The 16,513-nt window shown below is 46.0% G+C and overlaps 1 protein-coding gene across 1 annotated transcript in view; it reads left to right on the top strand.

The window, feature by feature from the left end:
• The window catches only part of LOC130486469 (vascular endothelial growth factor receptor kdr-like), a 194,306-nt gene that overhangs the window by 28,446 nt on the left and 149,347 nt on the right, over nt 1-16,513 (top strand). The window contains exons 4-9 of the mRNA XM_056859739.1: nt 2,897-3,024; nt 5,707-5,869; nt 6,442-6,578; nt 9,070-9,241; nt 10,752-10,869; nt 12,921-13,096. Coding sequence (XP_056715717.1) covers nt 2,897-3,024; nt 5,707-5,869; nt 6,442-6,578; nt 9,070-9,241; nt 10,752-10,869; nt 12,921-13,096 — 894 coding nt within the window. The remainder of the gene's footprint in view (nt 1-2,896; nt 3,025-5,706; nt 5,870-6,441; nt 6,579-9,069; nt 9,242-10,751; nt 10,870-12,920; nt 13,097-16,513) is intronic.

The raw sequence follows: 16,513 nt of genomic DNA, 5'->3' as shown, positions 1-16,513 counted from the left end.
CTAGTTTTGCATTAAATTCTCCTTTCCCCAATAAACTGTTTGGGGAGAGATTGTTAAAAAGGAGAATATAAATATTATTAGTAAATACATGATAAATCCAGCGGCTGGGCTGGGTAGCTGGCTTTGAAGGTAGAGGTGCATTCCTCCCTGCCCGTGACACCCATTAGGGAAGGGGAGTTGAACTCATTTGTTACAAGGGCTGGATATGATATAAATGTCACTTGGTCGGGCCGGGCCATGTGTACCATAAAATTTAATGCCAGGTACCGGAGGTACAAACTTTAGAGAAGACACAGGCAAAGCCAAATAATGATATTATTTTTTTACTTTATTTTTTACTCAAAATACAAACATGCATAACACAATTACAGTATTTTATTTTATTTAACAGTGTTTGATCATTGACACTTCGGGACTTGGGGGGAGGTGGCTGCTTTGGCTGGCAAGCCTGCAGCAGGCTTGTCAGCCTAAAGTCGGGCTGGGGGGTGGCAGCTGCCTCAGCTGGCTTGCAGGCCAGATAAGGGCTCTCAAGGGGCTGGGCACCCCTGCATTAGGGTATCCCAGCATCAGGGGTACTGAGCAGGTTTCTCCCCTTCACAACTTTGTTGCTAAGAACAGGCTGTTACATTTCCAGTTAGGAGTGGATGACACCAGGGGGAAAAGCATGAAAAGCAGGTTGTGTTTGGCCCCACCCAATTGAAACTCAGGTTGCATCTTGTTTATTCTGTCCAATACAACTTAATGGGAGTCACAGGGCCAAAATACATGATAGGCTCGACACTTGCTGGGTCACAGGAACGCCAACAGACTGGCAGCCATTGTGTTATCTGATGCCCCTATTCTGAATGGCAGTGGCCTCTCCTCAATCTTCTCCAACTCTTGAGAAAAAGAAGAGTTGGTTTTTATACCCCACTTTTCTCTACCTTTAAGGAGTCCCAATGCAGCCTACAATCACCTTCCCTTCCCCTCCCCACAACAGACAACCTGTGAGGTAGGTGGGGCTGATAGAGCTCTAAGAGAACTGTGACTAGCCCAAGGTCACCCAGCAGGTTTCATGTGGAGGAGCGCAGAATTGAACTCGGTTCTCCAGATTAGAGTCTGCCTCTCTTAACCTCTACACCATGCTGCCTCTCATCATCATGCTGTGTGACAGCCTTTAAATGAAGGTGCCGAAAATTGAGTCAGGGGCTTTCTGCATTCAAAGCAGATGCTCTGCCACTGAGCTACAGGCTTCTGTTCCTTTTGGATGTGATGCCTTGAGATTTGGTATTGATGGTGGCGGATTAATCAGCCACTCACTTCCCCTTCCTGTTCCTGACGCCTAATCTGTGAGCCAGGTGCAGCAAAGCCAGGGGTGGTGTGGCATCTTTGAATGGGATTGGAACACACATGCTTGGAGTCCGGGGCATGAGAGGGAAGAGGCATTGGATAATTTGGCTGTTGGGAATCGTAACATCTTGCATCTTTGAGGCAAGCGGTTCAGGCTTTCCACGCTGTTGAGGCTTGCTTTTGGGGAACTGTCCAGCAGAGCAGCTCCTGAAACCATTTGGGTAGCTTCATGCCTGAAAGGCCCGTTGTTGAATGTACATAGCGTGGGCAGAAAGCAAGCAACCAGAATGGCTGTTTTCTCTTCTCTGCATTGTTTGATGTGGAGGTGGGCAGTGGGGGAGCTTTTCTGTAAGTCAGTGTGCCATTTTTTTGTGATAATTGCTGCTTTTTTTTGCCATCAAGTCACACTGACTTATGGTGACCCTGTAGGGTTTTCAAGGCAAGAGACGTTTGGAGGTGCTTTGCCACTGCCTGTCTCTGCGTCATGCCCCTGGTATTCTTTGGAGGTCTCCCATCCAAATACTTGCCAGGGTCGAGGCTGAGAGTGTGTGACTGGCCCAAGGTCACCCAGCAAGTTTCCATGGCACTAGTGGGGATTTGAACCTGGGTTTCCCAGGTCCTAGTTCGACACCTTAACCAGTACACCACACTGGCTGTAAGACTATTTAATACACCAGTAGCATGATATATTGCAGGGCTTGGAAAAGTTAATCCACCAGCAAGAGTTCTACCACTTCAGGGGTTACAAAAACCCATTGAAAACTGAAGGGTACTAAAAGAAGGGTATTCTGCAGTTTAGACAATAGGGGTGTGATGTCTACTAACCAACTCTTATTTCTTTCCCCATTAAATTTGCTTAAAGATAATCCTACTTCCATCTGGTTGAAAGGGGAAACTGCTGGTTGGGATGCTCCTCTGAAGCCACAGTGGGGAGGGGGTCAAGGTAAGCCCCGTTGTCAAAACGGCAGGGGCCCACACTGTCCCCCCTCCCATTTTGGTCCTTGAAAGAGTTGTTTCCTTGCTCTACTGGGTTGCCCTGTAGCATTATAGCACAGCTCAGTTGGAGAAGGAAGAGTAAAGGGAAAGGCTGGTTTCTGGGCTGTGAGCAGGGCCAAAGTGCATATGCACAGGTGCCATGGAGGAAGGGGGAGGAGCAGAGGTGGGGCTGTGGGAGCAGTGAGCACAGCAGCAGCAGATATGTGCAGACACCATTCCCACCCGCTCCTGCTCTGCTGGCTGGTGCCTCCGTAGCAGGGGCTCATCTTTGCATCTCAGATAGATCCCTCCTAAGTAAGGAAACCAGCTCCTCCCTATTCAATGTCCATTATAAGAATTAATGGCTTAGGCACTGTTGGGTATGACCAGGGTCACAGAAGAATCCCAAGGAAATACATGTTGAGGCAGGACTCCGTTGGACAGAAGCCATGCTGATCCTTCCCTGGCAGGGCTTATTCCTATCTAAGCTTAATACCTCTGTCTGAGCGAGCCCCCCCCCCCCCCAATTATTGAGCAATAACTAAACCCATCTGTCTGCCCGTCTGTGTTGTTCTCTTTCTATGTCCTGCAGATAACAAGAAACCTTTTGTTGACCCCCACCCAAAACATCCTGAAGTGATCTATATCCATAATGCCACTGAAGTGGTCATTGTGCCTTGCCGTGTCACCTCGCCAGATGTTATACCGGACCTGTGGCTGGTGAGTGTTACTTTTTAGGGGGTCCTTTTTTTCAGTCATAGTTGCTGGCCAGAATACAACAGCTCCACTTGGCCAAGTTGGAAGTCTGGGGGGACTTCTTCCAACTTTGGCTCTTCCACTAAATGTTCAAACCATTAAAGGTAGCATGAAAATATAAGAAGTGCCTTGCTGGGTCAGAGGAGTGGTTTGTCCAGCACTCTGTTTCATATAGTGGCCAACCAGTTCATCTGCTGGGTCAACAAGCAGCGCATAGATGTTGCCTCTTACCACTGGAATACAGTGGGAAAGTCTGCACTAAGGGCAAATATTGGCCTTGCAGCCTCTCTGGAACCTTGAGATAGTTTCCCAACCTCAGCCTTGTAAGGTCATGATCTTTTCCCACCTGGCTTTGCATCAAACTTCCTTTCCGGTCATTTCTTGGTACTGAATGGTAGGCCCCTGTCTTTCTAGGAGCTTTTCAGATGGATGAATGAATGTTTCCATTCCAAGCTACTAAAAATCTGGGCCAAAGAAAGGAAACAAATGGGGGCGGGGGTGGGGAGCTCAGGTCAAAAGGAAGGTATCTCTTGGCCACAAAGAAGACTCGGTCGAAGGGGCTGAAGCTCCTGCTGGAGGTGTGTGTGTTTACTGTGGGCCCCCGTCATGCTGTTGCCATTTAAGGAAATACTATTTGTTGTTTTGCCTTGTCTGGGAATGTTATGTGGAGCCATTCTGGCTGTTTCCTGTACTCAGGGGAAGTTGAGGGGGCAGGGAAGGAAGGAGTCCAGTGATCAGACAAATTTAGAACATCCTCTTCCCAAATTAATCACTGACCAGTGATAAACTACAGTGGAGAGGTGAAATACCATAATATCTTTTCAAGTGATGGCTAGATACCTGCCTTGCTTTTCTTCCTGTGTAAGCACTTACATATTTTTAATGCTGTCATGAAGAATTTAAACCTGTAGGTCTAAAAGCATTTTTCCTCCCCATTTTTCTGACCATCAGACACACTCCACCACAAAGTCATAATATTCAACTTTATTCAGTATTATTATTCCTGTAGCAAATGTACTTTTCCATCACAAATTACATTTCTTATGTTTCCATTATACTTTGAAATGACTGCACTCCATACCCTTTAAATATTTATGGGGAAGTGTACAGACTGCTAATGCTGAAAAGATCCTAACTCCACAAGTCAGCTGAATCAGATTAGTTCCCAGGGCTGAGCCCGAAATTGAAGCTTTCGACATTTTACTCCCTAATATAAAGCTAATACTGGGGGTGGGGAGGGCGGGTAAATCATCGCTGTGGAGGCTGATTTGTTCACCAAAGAGGGACCAACAGAAGGATGTGATGCACACAGTCGCAGTGAACTGCTCTGGGGGCAGTCCGCTGTGGCTTTTTTTGTGCGCAGAAGTAATGCTGGGTCAGTCGCCATAGCATCTTGGATGTGACTGTTATGGCATCATCCTACATGTACCAAGCTGGTCCTCTGTTGGTCTTACAAAATAGAAAAGGTGACACTGTAAATCGGGTGGCCAATTGGGGATCCACACTCTGCATCTTCTGCTGTTTGCTCTTCCCCCTCGCTAACCTGCACCAGTTGAGGCATTGAAAGTGGGGAAAGGAAGATCTTTTCACTTCTCTCTCAAGGGGTACCTGCCAGGTGGGCCAAAGTGCTTCCTGTGCTGCTTTTAACCCATCTGGAATGGCATGGCCAGGCCAGGGGTCCCCAACATGGTTCCTATAGGCGCCATGGTGCCCTCTGACACCTTATCTTTTCTGGTGCCCACCAAGTGTTTTTAGAAAGTGAGCAAGGCCAGGTGGGGCTTTTCTCCAGAAAGACCTCTGAATAGCTGTGCAGATTTTTTTTTTTAAAAAAACAAACAAACGTTGCTTTGGTGGCAGCTGCCTCCCCAGCACAAGGATCTTCACTCTGTGACTGAAGGCAAGCCATTTTGCCTCCTTTGAATTCTTCAGTGCCATGCTCAAGTGTGTTGCTGTTGTGGACAGAGTCACCTACATGTCCTTCTACTGGCCACAGAAAGTGGGTGAGTGACATCCTGTGTCAGAGTTCCAAAGGTGTCCACAGGCTCACAAAAGCTGGGGACCCCTGGGCAGCACAAGGAATAGACTCCAAAGCACGTTAGTTAGATGGAAAAGCAGCATGCAAACAGTGGTTTCTTAACCAGCCGGGACTACAAAAAATGCTGCCCCTGGCAGCATGGAATTGCCCCAACTTTTCAGAATATGCAGCCACCTCAGAAGATCAGCATGTCCTTCAAATTCAGATGGCATTCCCAGAAGGGTCTCTACCCAACAAGGACCCTTTTGCCTTGCTGTGTCCGTGTTCTCCATGCCTAGCTTTTCCCAATTCCCCTCCACTCCGCCATTTTCCATTCCTTACACCAAAACGAAAGACAAGGGTGAGCATTTTCTTCTGAGAGACCACCTCTCTTTTACACTGTGCCCCATTTACTTGGATGGCTGCAGGAAGCATCAGTGGGCATAAAAACATTTCACTGACACAAATATAGAGTTGTGTTTTGCATGATTACAATTTCCCAGCTAGTGACCCATCTCTGTCTTTTTCTTGCTTAGACTGGAAATCTACTTCACTCCGTTGCACCTAACCTGCCACAGCCCTCCAATCCTCTGGGTTACTTGTTTTTTCATATCTCTTTCTTTCTTGCCTAGCACTCGCCCACCCCTGTTTTCAGCCAGAAGCGGAGGGATTGGGATCCCAAGAAAGGATTCCTGGTCACTTCACCCTCCTTTGAGTTCTTCAGTGCCATGCTCAAGTGTGTTGCTGTTGTTGATGGAGTCACCTACACGTCCTTCTACTGGCCACAGAAAGTGGGTGAGTGACTTGCATGTGCTGTGTGTGCTCAAGGCCAGCATGGATGAGGCTTCCTGTCATAACTCCCATCACTGGAGCTATGTCTGATTCCTGCTAGATCTGCAATGAATTTGCTTGTGTGACTGTGCCTTAAAAATCCTCAGAGAATTCTCAGAGAATATCTTGGATATTTCCCAAACATTCTCTAAGAATTTTGTATTGGCATTTCAAGGTCTGTTGTTTTAATTTTGGTCTTTTATGCATGGCTGTGTCACTCGCCGTCATCCCTCCAATGACCTGCCTTTGTGCTGACTATGCCTGCTGTTTCCGACCGTCGGAGGTCGCCTCGCTCTCTCCCTGCGTTTCCCCACATTTTGCCCGTGTTTTCAGAGACATGTTTTATCTCAAATTTGAAAACTAAAAATGTAGGAAAAATGCAGGGAAATGTAGGATGAGAGTGAGGCGACCTCTGATGGTCAGAAACGGCATGCATAATCAACACAAAGACCTGAAGTCGTTGGAGGGGTGATGGCACATGAAACAGCTATTCATAAAATACCATTCACTTGATATTTGACTTTGATATCTTTCAGAGGATCGGATACAGAACCTGGCTTTGAAAGCCACGCCACAGAAACTGCTGGTTGGAGAAACTCTGCATCTAATGTGCACGGCCGAAACGTTCTTCAATGGGCGGATTGTGTTTGACTGGAAATTTCCAAGGGGGAAAGTGAGTTATTGTAATATTTCCCTTGGCTGGGGACAGAAAGAGGATGCTTCTCACTTTGTTTCTTAGTGCTCTGTGACCTCCACTCTTGAGTATATCATCAGGATTTGACTGTAAGAAGCATTCTGAGCAGCATTCAAATACTGAAGTGCAACCTAGGGAAGAGTCATAGCCACCTACCTTCACTAGCTGGAATGGCTACATTCCCTAGTGGTGCTTCAAAGAAATGAAAGGAAAACCAGAAATTTGCCAACAGGAATTTCTGGAACCCTCTCACCAAGCCCTGATGTAGACGTGCTTTTACTCAAACTCATGGGACTGTTATATATCAACAAGTAGTTTTAAGTTCAGTAGCTTTTGCCTATCATTAACACTTTTTTTACAGACATATAACTGCCATAAGATTGTTTTTGCCTCTTTGAAGAGATGCTCACAGGGAAGCTAAGGGGGAATTCTTTTCCCCCCAAGATCATTTAAGCATTTTAAGAATGATTATGTCCTGACCTGGATAACCCCAGGCCAGCCCAGTCTTGTCAGATCTCAGAAGCTCAGCAGAGTCGGGCCTGATTAGTACTTGGATGGGTGACCACCAAGGAAGTCTAAGCCTCATAGGGTTGCACGGGAGATACGCCAGCTAAAAGGTGGTGTATCTCGCAAAAAAAAGGGGCGTTCCCAAGCCGGAACACCCCGTGAACGCCTCCCGGGGCACCGGAACGCCTCCCGGGCGCCGCCGCAGCCAGATGCTGGCGGGAGGCTGTGGCGGCAGCCAGGCCCAGTGCTGCCTCGGCAGCGGCCAGGAACCAGCATCTGGGCCTGCACGCCAGCGCTGGGGCCACTAATGCCGGCGTGCTCCTTCTGGCCGCTGGCGGTATGGGCCCTTGCACCGGCGGAGGCCTTCGTCAGCCTCCTAAAGGCCTTTGGGTCAGTCCGCTGGCGCATTTCAGGAATGCGCTGTTAGTTCTACTCCAGTTTTGATGGCAAGAGGAATGATGGCAGCTCTTCCATCAAATGTCTATAATGGATTGCAGAAGCTGGAATGGCTTTGACAATCCACTCGGTGTCTTGCAAGAATCGCAGGGCTGTCCCTACGCTGTACTAGGCTTTTCCTCATCTGCTGTGGCACTGTGAAGAGGTCACTGTTGCACTGGCTGTCTCCTACCTCCAGGGGGTCTGGTGCACTGAAAGGCCTCTGCCTGTTTCATGTTTCTGCAACAGGCCCAGTTCTCACCAGGAATTTCTTTGAATTGTGGTGTTGGAGGAGAGTTTTACGGATACTGTGGACCACCAAAACATCAAATAAATGGGTTCTAGATCAAATCAAGCCCAAACTGCCCATAGAAGCTAAAATAACTAAACAGAGGCCATTATGCTTTGGTCACGAGAAGACAAGTCTCACTGGACAAGACAATGATGCTAGGAAAAGAAGAAGGCATCAAGAAAAGAGGAAGACCCAACATGAGATGGATTGACTCAATCATGGGCTGTTACCGCACTAGGTATTCCCAGCGATGTATCAAGAGTTTGAAAATGTTATTAAAAACATCACTTTAAAAGGGTTTTTGGATGCCACAGCTAAAAAAAGGTTGGAAGACGTCTTCACAGCTAAAGGGGCCAAACTAAGTGCGAACAGTATTTTTTATAACAGTTTCAAACTCTTAATACATTGGTGGGAATACATTGAAAGTGCGAACAGAATTTTTTATAACATTTCCAAACTCTTGATACATCGCTGGGAATACCTAATGCGGTAACAGCAAGGAAGCCACTGCCCTCAGTTTGCAAGACCTGAGCAAGGCTGTTAACAATAGGACATTTTGGAGGTCATTGATTCATAGGGTCGCCAACTCGCCATGAGTAAGAAGTGACTTGACAGCACTTAACACACACAATAGCATGTCCATTCTGAAAAGGTTTCCACCCCAGTCAGAACATTTAGTTCCATCTCAAATTTTAATTGGATTAGAACTGAGCTCAAATCTTAATGGGACTATGATTGCTGATAACTGACACTGGATACCCAAGGTTGGGTGAAAAGAAAATATATATAAGTCTATGTATAAATACTGAAAGTATAATTTATTAGAAGCGCTATATAAAAGTTAAAATTATTTAAAAGCATTAAAATAGCACAATGGCATTTCCTGAGGTTGATAACTATAACCACATACCAAACACGTTTCGGCCTATGGGGCCTTCATCAGTGGTTAATTAAAACCCTTTGTAAACCTGCACACATTTACAGAAATACATTAATGAATACAAATACAAATACAAACAGTTCAAACCCAACCAGGCATGTGTATATGTTGTAAATTCTATTCCCAATTACTCAGACATCTGGTACAATAGGTTCTTGTTGTAATACTGTAAAACATAATTATACAGATTGGAATCTTCAGCAAACTGTATCCTGCCTTTCTCAGTCTCTGCCCAAGGCAGGTTTAGGGATGCTCTTTGCAGCAGGTTTGACACTGCATTCTTGTCTCCCTTTTAGGTGCATAAACCTATAAAAGATTTGGACCAAAGTCAGCCGGTGTATAAAGGCACCAGCAATGTGACCATCCCAAATGTTTCAATGGAAGACAAAGGCCTGTACATATGCAGAGGACAAGTCGCCAATAACACAAGGAGGGCGTTAGAGGTCAACATTACAGTCACAGTATACAGTAAGATGGAACTCTACATATTGCAACGTAACTAGATTGGAAAGCAGTGATGGTCAGAAATATTTGCTGTGCAGGCTGCCCTGGCCTCTGTGGTGCCTCTTATCTCTCTAGAGTCAGGGCTGTGCCTCAGTGCTTGGCATGCAGGAGGTCCCAGGTCCAGTCCCCGGCACCACCAGTTAAAAGGATCAAGTAGCAGGTGATGTGAAAGACCTCTGCCAGAGATCCTGGAGAGCTGTTGCCAGTCTGAGTAGAAAATATTGGGTTTCCCTAGTGGGCCAAATAGCCCACCCCCCCGGGCCATTTCATCCTGAAACAAAGGGTCTGGGAGGAAGGCCTTTTCCACGATCTGAATTGGGCACCACACGTGGGAACTGAGGAGAACCGGCAACTCATGCCCAACTGTTACCCAGGACACAAGGTGGGGACCCCAGACCCAACCTATGTATTCTGTAATGTATAAACAGCAGCTTCGTGAGTGTTCCACTCTAGATGGCAGGGGCATTTGTTCCCCATTTCTCCATGGAGATCAGGAGAGCTTACCTGGCTTTATCTTCCATTTTCTCTTCATGATGACCCTTGGAGGCAGGTCATGCTGAGCAAAAGTGTGGCATGCAAGTTAGCGTGTCAGACTAGGATTGGGGGAGATCTGGGTTCAGATCCCTGCTGGACCATGTTGTGAATTGGGTAATTCTGGGCCAGTCATCTCAGCCTAACCTACCTTTGGAAGAGGGAAGAGACAAATGCTTTATCACCTCTTTCCTCCAAGAAGCTCAAGGTGGGTCTCACCTTCAGAGGAGGTGGTCCGCTGTGCATCTGCATGAGTCATTGCTTTGGCTTGCCTCCTTCCAGTCAGTAGACAAGCCCAAAACAGCAGGGATGCATGCACTGTAGCTAGGCTGGACTAGAGCTGGAGAAATCCATCATTTGGATGATGGCTGCTTTCTGGGAATTTGCAATGCATCTCTTCCTAGTTTCACTCAGGCCACTATTAGCATGGACTGCGTGAAAAATCAGACAATGCGACAAGGCCAATAAGGTACCCTAGTCGTTGTTTTAGAATGTAGCTATTACCTAACTGGCCCTGACCTGGATCGCCCAGGTTAGCCTGATTTCATCAGATCTCGAAGCTAAGCAGGGTTGGCTCTAGTTTGTACTTAGATGGGAGACCAACAAGGAATACCTGAGTCATTATGCAGAGGCAGGCAATGGCACACCACCTCTGTTTGTCTCTTGCAGTTACGTAGATGGATATCCAGATGCAAATCCATTCTTTGTGCACATACAGCTGCACACAAGCGAAGCACTGAAGCAGAGACAGCTGAAAGGTTCTGACAGCTGGCCCATTTTGCCTCTTTTGCCTTCTGCTATCTCCGGATTGGCTGCTGTCCTTCCCAATGCTGTGCTAGCATTGGGAAGAGCACTTGTTATCCCACTGCTTTGATCTGTGACCAAGATTCTTTTGCAAAATAAACCGCAAACCAACACTGGCTCTTTCTCTTCTTTACCTAAGGGGAACCTTTCCTCAAGGTTTTCTACAAGAAAGAACAGAACTACGAGGCTAAAGCAGGGCAGAAGATGCTGAGACTGGCTTGGAAGGTCGACGCTTTCCCACGCCCTAACGTGACCTGGTCAGTATTAAGGTGGTCCTTTGGACCGATGAGGAAAAGGCAGAGTGAAAATGGATGTCACTCTCGTCAGTGGGGTGGGGATGGACTGAATGTATGTTCATGAACTGTGAAATGTAGACCGCTTCCTCCACCACATTCAAAATATTGTCTGTCTTCACCTTTCTTTTTTGTCTTTCTACAACCATGAGCAGAAGGGCAAATAATTTAAGGTGTGGTGCTATTGTGTGAGACTTTATTCCTAAATGGTACTGGAAACCTCATGTATTTTGTTGCTTTGTTGCATGCCCTACATGTAGGGTTGCCAACCTCCTGGTGGTTAGACATCTCCCAGAATTACAATTGATCTCCAATCTATAGAGATCAATTCCCTTGGAGAAAATGGCTGCTTTGAAAGGTGGACTGTACCCTGATGAGGTACCTCCCCTCCCCAAACCATGCCCTCCTAGGGCTCTTCCCCCCAAATGTCCAGGAATTTTTCAACCCAGAGCTGGCAACACCTACCTACATGTACACAGAAAAGTCTATCTCACTAATATCCATCTGCATTGTGTATACACAGCTGTCTCCTCTGTTAAAATGAGCAGGGAAATCCTGGAGAAGGAAAAGGCAAAGTGTCCCTTGTGCAGGTCTGGGAACAAAGTTCAACCCGGTATAGCATCTCTGCAGGCCCACATGCCAGGCTCCCTGCCCACCAGAGGCCCTGAGACCCTCTGCTTCCACCAGGAGTGGGAAGTAGCCTCAGAGATGTCACAAGCCCTAAGGGATAATCTCCACTTCCTTGCTGGGAGAGACATCTGGAGGGAGCATGACCAGGGTGCTGCGTATGTACAATGGGGGGGGGGGGCAATGCTACTGAAATTCTCCACGGGCCTCTGAAAGAGAAATATTGCCTGTGTCCCTCCTACTCACATTTAAAGGAGAGACAGGGGAGGGAAAGAACTCAGCGGAACGAAACCCTTTGTAAGAATCTGTAATTGCTCATTTAACTTTGCATAGCAAAAACATAGCACCATGGAAAGCAAAGCAAGTACTCTTTTTCTGCAGGAGAACATTTTCCATGGTTTTGTGTCAGGTACAGGATTAAAATGAGTAGTTACGGTTCTCTAGAGAGGTTTCTAGACGTTGGTGAACCTGGTCACTGTGGGCATCAAGCTGCATAAGAGCATGAGTGGAAAAGGAGGCAGGGGGACTTCTTAGGTCCTCCAGAACACCCGGGCCTGGAGAATTTTGTGTCCCAGCTCCTCTCTCTTAGTAGTTATTTTATGTTTACTGAGGGGGCCGCTAGACAGCATCTTGCCTAAGCCCCCCACCCTTGCAACTATGTGTACAAAAATCACCGGATTGGAGGACTTCTGTATAAGACTGACTCTGCATGTGACTTGTCCTGGGGACTGGCATCTCGGTGGTGCTTTGTTTCCTCACCTCCTGCACTGGCATTCACCTCACCTCACTGAGGGAGCCTGGGCCACTGTGCAGTGAGGGCTGGTGTAGTGTAGTTGAGAGTGGTTGAGAGTGGCGAACTCTAATCTGGAGAACTGGTTTGATTCCCCACTCCTCCACATGAGCAGCGGACTCTAATCTGGTGAACTGGATTGGTTTCCCCACCTACACTTGAAGCCAGCTTGGTGACCTTGGGCTAGTCACAGTTCTCTCTGAACTCTCTCAGCCACACCTACCTCACAAGGTGTCTGTTGTGGAGATAGGAAGGGAAGGAGATTGTAAGCTGGTTTGAGTTTCCTTAAAAGGTAGAGAAAGTTGGCATATAAAAACCAACTCTTCTTCTTCTTCACTGATCCTCCCCAGCCATGGAAATGTCGGCCACCACGATGGGAGCATGGGGCCTAGCTTCATGGTGGGTCCTACTCGTGGTGGAGTTCTGCTACCACCAGGTGGTGGCATGTTTTCCAAGGTGACGCGAATCCCCTCAGTGAAAGTGAAATCTAACTCAGCTCTAAGTTGAAGGAGAATGTAAATGGTTATCTTCTGGCTGGACTTTGCTGCATGGCCTGTCTCAACCATCTTTGATTAACCTTCTTTGCTGTTCAAAATAGGTACAAGGATGGCAAGCTGATTGCTGAGAACAGCTCCTTCTATGAACTGGATCCTCTGAAATACAGACTGGTCATAAGGGATCTGAGAGCAAAGCATGCTGGGAACTACACCATATCCCTAAGCAATACTAAACATGGCCTCTATGAAAACCTCACCAGTCATCTGGTTGTGTTGGGTAAGCATATGTTACATCTGGGTAACTCTACCGCTTGTTTTTCTGCATCCATTTTTCAAGCAAACCAAGAATAGTGTGCTGATACAGGCCAGGTGGTTTGTTTACCTGATACACAGAAGTACGATAGGTATACAGATGGAAAGGATGATGGTTATGACTCCTGCAGGACTGCTTCAGTCACAGGTTGCATGTGATAGAAAAACAAAGCATCAGCTGTGTCTCTGTTCTGAAGGATGAAATTGATAGTTGATGGATATGCCAGGGGTGGGATGAAGGCCCCTTGTGTAGCAGAATTATCTACAGGTGTGCAGGGAAGGAGAAAATGTGTGTGAGGTAGAACCAAGCAGATACTGACTGGTTTCTAGGCTTCTGTACCGCAGGGAGAGCAGGAAGGAATCATCTGGGAAGGGTGAAGTTTTGGAGTTCATGCTTAATTTATAGAAAAAGTGATGCCAGGACTCCAAGTCAGTTTGGAAATATCACCTTCTGATCTGGAGGCAGTTTCCCAGTATTCCCTGTAGGTAAGGCCTCTTTGTACTTTTTCAGTGATACTCTGCACACTCCACCTGCTCAGAGACAATGTTGTCTCTTTTTTGCTTCACGTGTTCCTCAGTTAAGTCATGCCTTGGAAATGACTGAGCAAAGAGGAGATGGGGCTGATTTGTGTCACAAATTCAGCAACAGGTGAAGACATGTAACTGAAGTGTCAAACATAGAGAGCAGAAATGAAGAGTTATAGGAGTCCACAGTCCAAACTTCATCTGTGCCACAAACTTTACTTGCGAACTGTATCAAATACTGTTAAATACCATTACATGTCAACCCTGAAGGACTATCAGATACTTCATAATATTGCATGTCACTTGAGGAATACTGAAATCAAACACCATATGAAACCAGTCAGCAAATATTCAGTAAATATTTTAATATCTGGAAAGTACCTGGAGAATATTTGACATTAGAACTTGCAGAGAAGAATGTATGGGAACAAATTAGTTTATGCTCCAATTGGTTCCTTTTCTTTGCTGTATGTCATCAATTTGTCATGTGGTATTGTTAGAATTGCCTGATTGGATGGTATGTGGCATATAGTTAATGGATACTTTTGTGTGAGCACAAATACTCTTGTCTTTGAGACAGAATGAGTGCTCATTGAAAGAAAGGACTGTCCAACGAAAAACATGTGACATAAAAATCATGGGCGGCTAACAAAAGGGTTGGCATGCTTGATCCTGTCCATTCAGTTCATTTCTGTTAATGATTTTGCAAGCTTTTCATCTTTGTATTTGTGTATAATTTCATGCACAAATGCTCTCTGGTGTTCCTTTGTCACACATCAGTTCAGCAGAAGGAATTAATCAGGAATAATTATTGCAATTATTGTAAATATGTCATTTATCTCAAGCATACCAGCTCCAAGAATGCTGATGATTCATAAAGAGAAGAAATATTAATCCATGAGGAGAGCAGAAGGGAAGTAAACAGCAGGTGTTTCATTTTTCGTAACAGAGGATGACTCCCTCTAAAAGGAAGATCTGCCAAAAAATCTCTATGCCTTCCCCCCAGATATCTGACCTCTAAAGAAGGATGGTCTGCCAAGAAATCTGTATGGTTTCCCCCCAATTATCTGACTTCAAAGATTGAGGGAAATTATCTTGCTGTGGCTCTAAACCCACCTTTGTCTAAGAGCCCAAGTAAATGTGATGCTGATCATGTGACTGGCCCTGGACCCATGGCAAAAAGAAGAAGAAAATTGACATGGTATGGTGAGTGGGGGGGCATGCATGCTGCAACCAATCCCCTGTACATCAATTTCCCCATACAAGAAACTTGCCCTGCTTGCTACATTAACGTGATGAATGAAAAGGAATGATTACTTTCACCAGCCCTCTTCAGGAAATCATAGATCAGAAAGAAAAAGATAGAACTCCAAGCAGAAGCAGCTGGAGAAACTTGACAGTGAAAATGTGTCTCTTCTCTTCCAGGAATGTGATTTCAGGGGTTTTTGGGGAGGGGTAAATGGCTCATCCTTTTGTCCTTTTGGAGGACTTTCATTCATAGGGTCGCCATGAGTCGGAAGCGACTTGACGGCACTTAACACACACACAAATGGCTCATCAGGCTGTCCACAGGCCTATATCCAGAAATGTTTGGGTGTGGGGTAGTTGAACTTTTAGAGTTGCCAACTCTGGGTTGGAAACTTCCTAAAGGTTAAAGGTGAAGCCTGAGGAGGATGGGATTTGGGGTATAATGCCATAGAGTCTACCCTCCAAAGTAGTTATTTCTCCAGAGGAACTGATCTCTGTTGTCTGGAGGAAGTTGGCAGCCCTACACAAGGGGCAACAGGGGCCCTCAAGTCCCTGTCATCCCACCCCAGAAACACATTGGACACATTAGGATTGAGGATGCCATGGGCAAAGGAGACTGATATTATGGGATGCAATTTGGTCATGCCTCATTGAATAGCAGGTTTAATAGTAGCATGTACTGCCTGGTATCTGTGGGTAGTCACAATCACGTAGCTTTGAAGAGGTGGGCTGCTTAACAGTCCATACAAAATTATATGAAAATTAATTGTGTGCTAAATGTAAAATGTACCTGATCTTTTAGTCTTGATTATTACCTCCTGTCTCCTTTCTAGGGCCTTTTATGCATGGTTTGTTTCTGTGACGATCACTCTCACCCCCAGACTGCTTCAGGGCTTTGTTTTCATTATGCACATCTTTTCCGACCTTTAGAAGTCACTTCGCTCTCTCCTTGATTTTCCCTGCATTTTCTGGATGCTGTTTCTGGCAGCATCCCAGAAAATGTGGGGAAAACGTGGGGAGAGAGTAAAGTGACTTCTAAAGGTCAGGAAAGTCCTGAAGTAGTTGGAGAAGGTGATGGCCACAGAAACAACCCGTGCATAAAAGACCTATGTGCACAGTAGATGCTGAAAGCAGGCACAAGTGGAAATCTTAGAAGAAGACATACACCTGCAGTGTGGCTCCCCGCCAGCTATCCAGGGAAAAGTGGTTTAGTTATGATCATACTAGGAGTGTTTTGTTGATTGTGGTCCTACATTCTCCCCTCAAGACCAGGGGGTTACAATTCAAAAATCATTCAGGAAAGCTGAAGGATAGGAGAGATGGCGATTAATAAGTTCTTTGATCACTGAAATCATGAGTTTCATCTGCCTGGAAATCACTGCTTCCAACCTAGAAATTATCCCCTCATAGTAAGTAGGCAGATGTGTGGGCAGCCATTGTGGAAAAGCACTCTGCACATGTTCATTCAAAAAATGGATTATTCTTGGCTCAGATTTGTTTAAATTCTCCCAAAGACTTGATTTTTTTTTCCTGCAGTGGGAGGTGGTGGGGCTTAATCTGATGTGAAACCCTTTCCCCATTAGGAGCAGAATCAGGGAACCTGGCTGAG

The sequence above is a fragment of the Euleptes europaea genome, chromosome 13, assembly GCF_029931775.1.
Source record: "Euleptes europaea isolate rEulEur1 chromosome 13, rEulEur1.hap1, whole genome shotgun sequence".
NCBI lineage: Eukaryota > Metazoa > Chordata > Lepidosauria > Squamata > Sphaerodactylidae > Euleptes > Euleptes europaea.
This window is presented reverse-complemented; position numbering and strand designations above follow the sequence as displayed.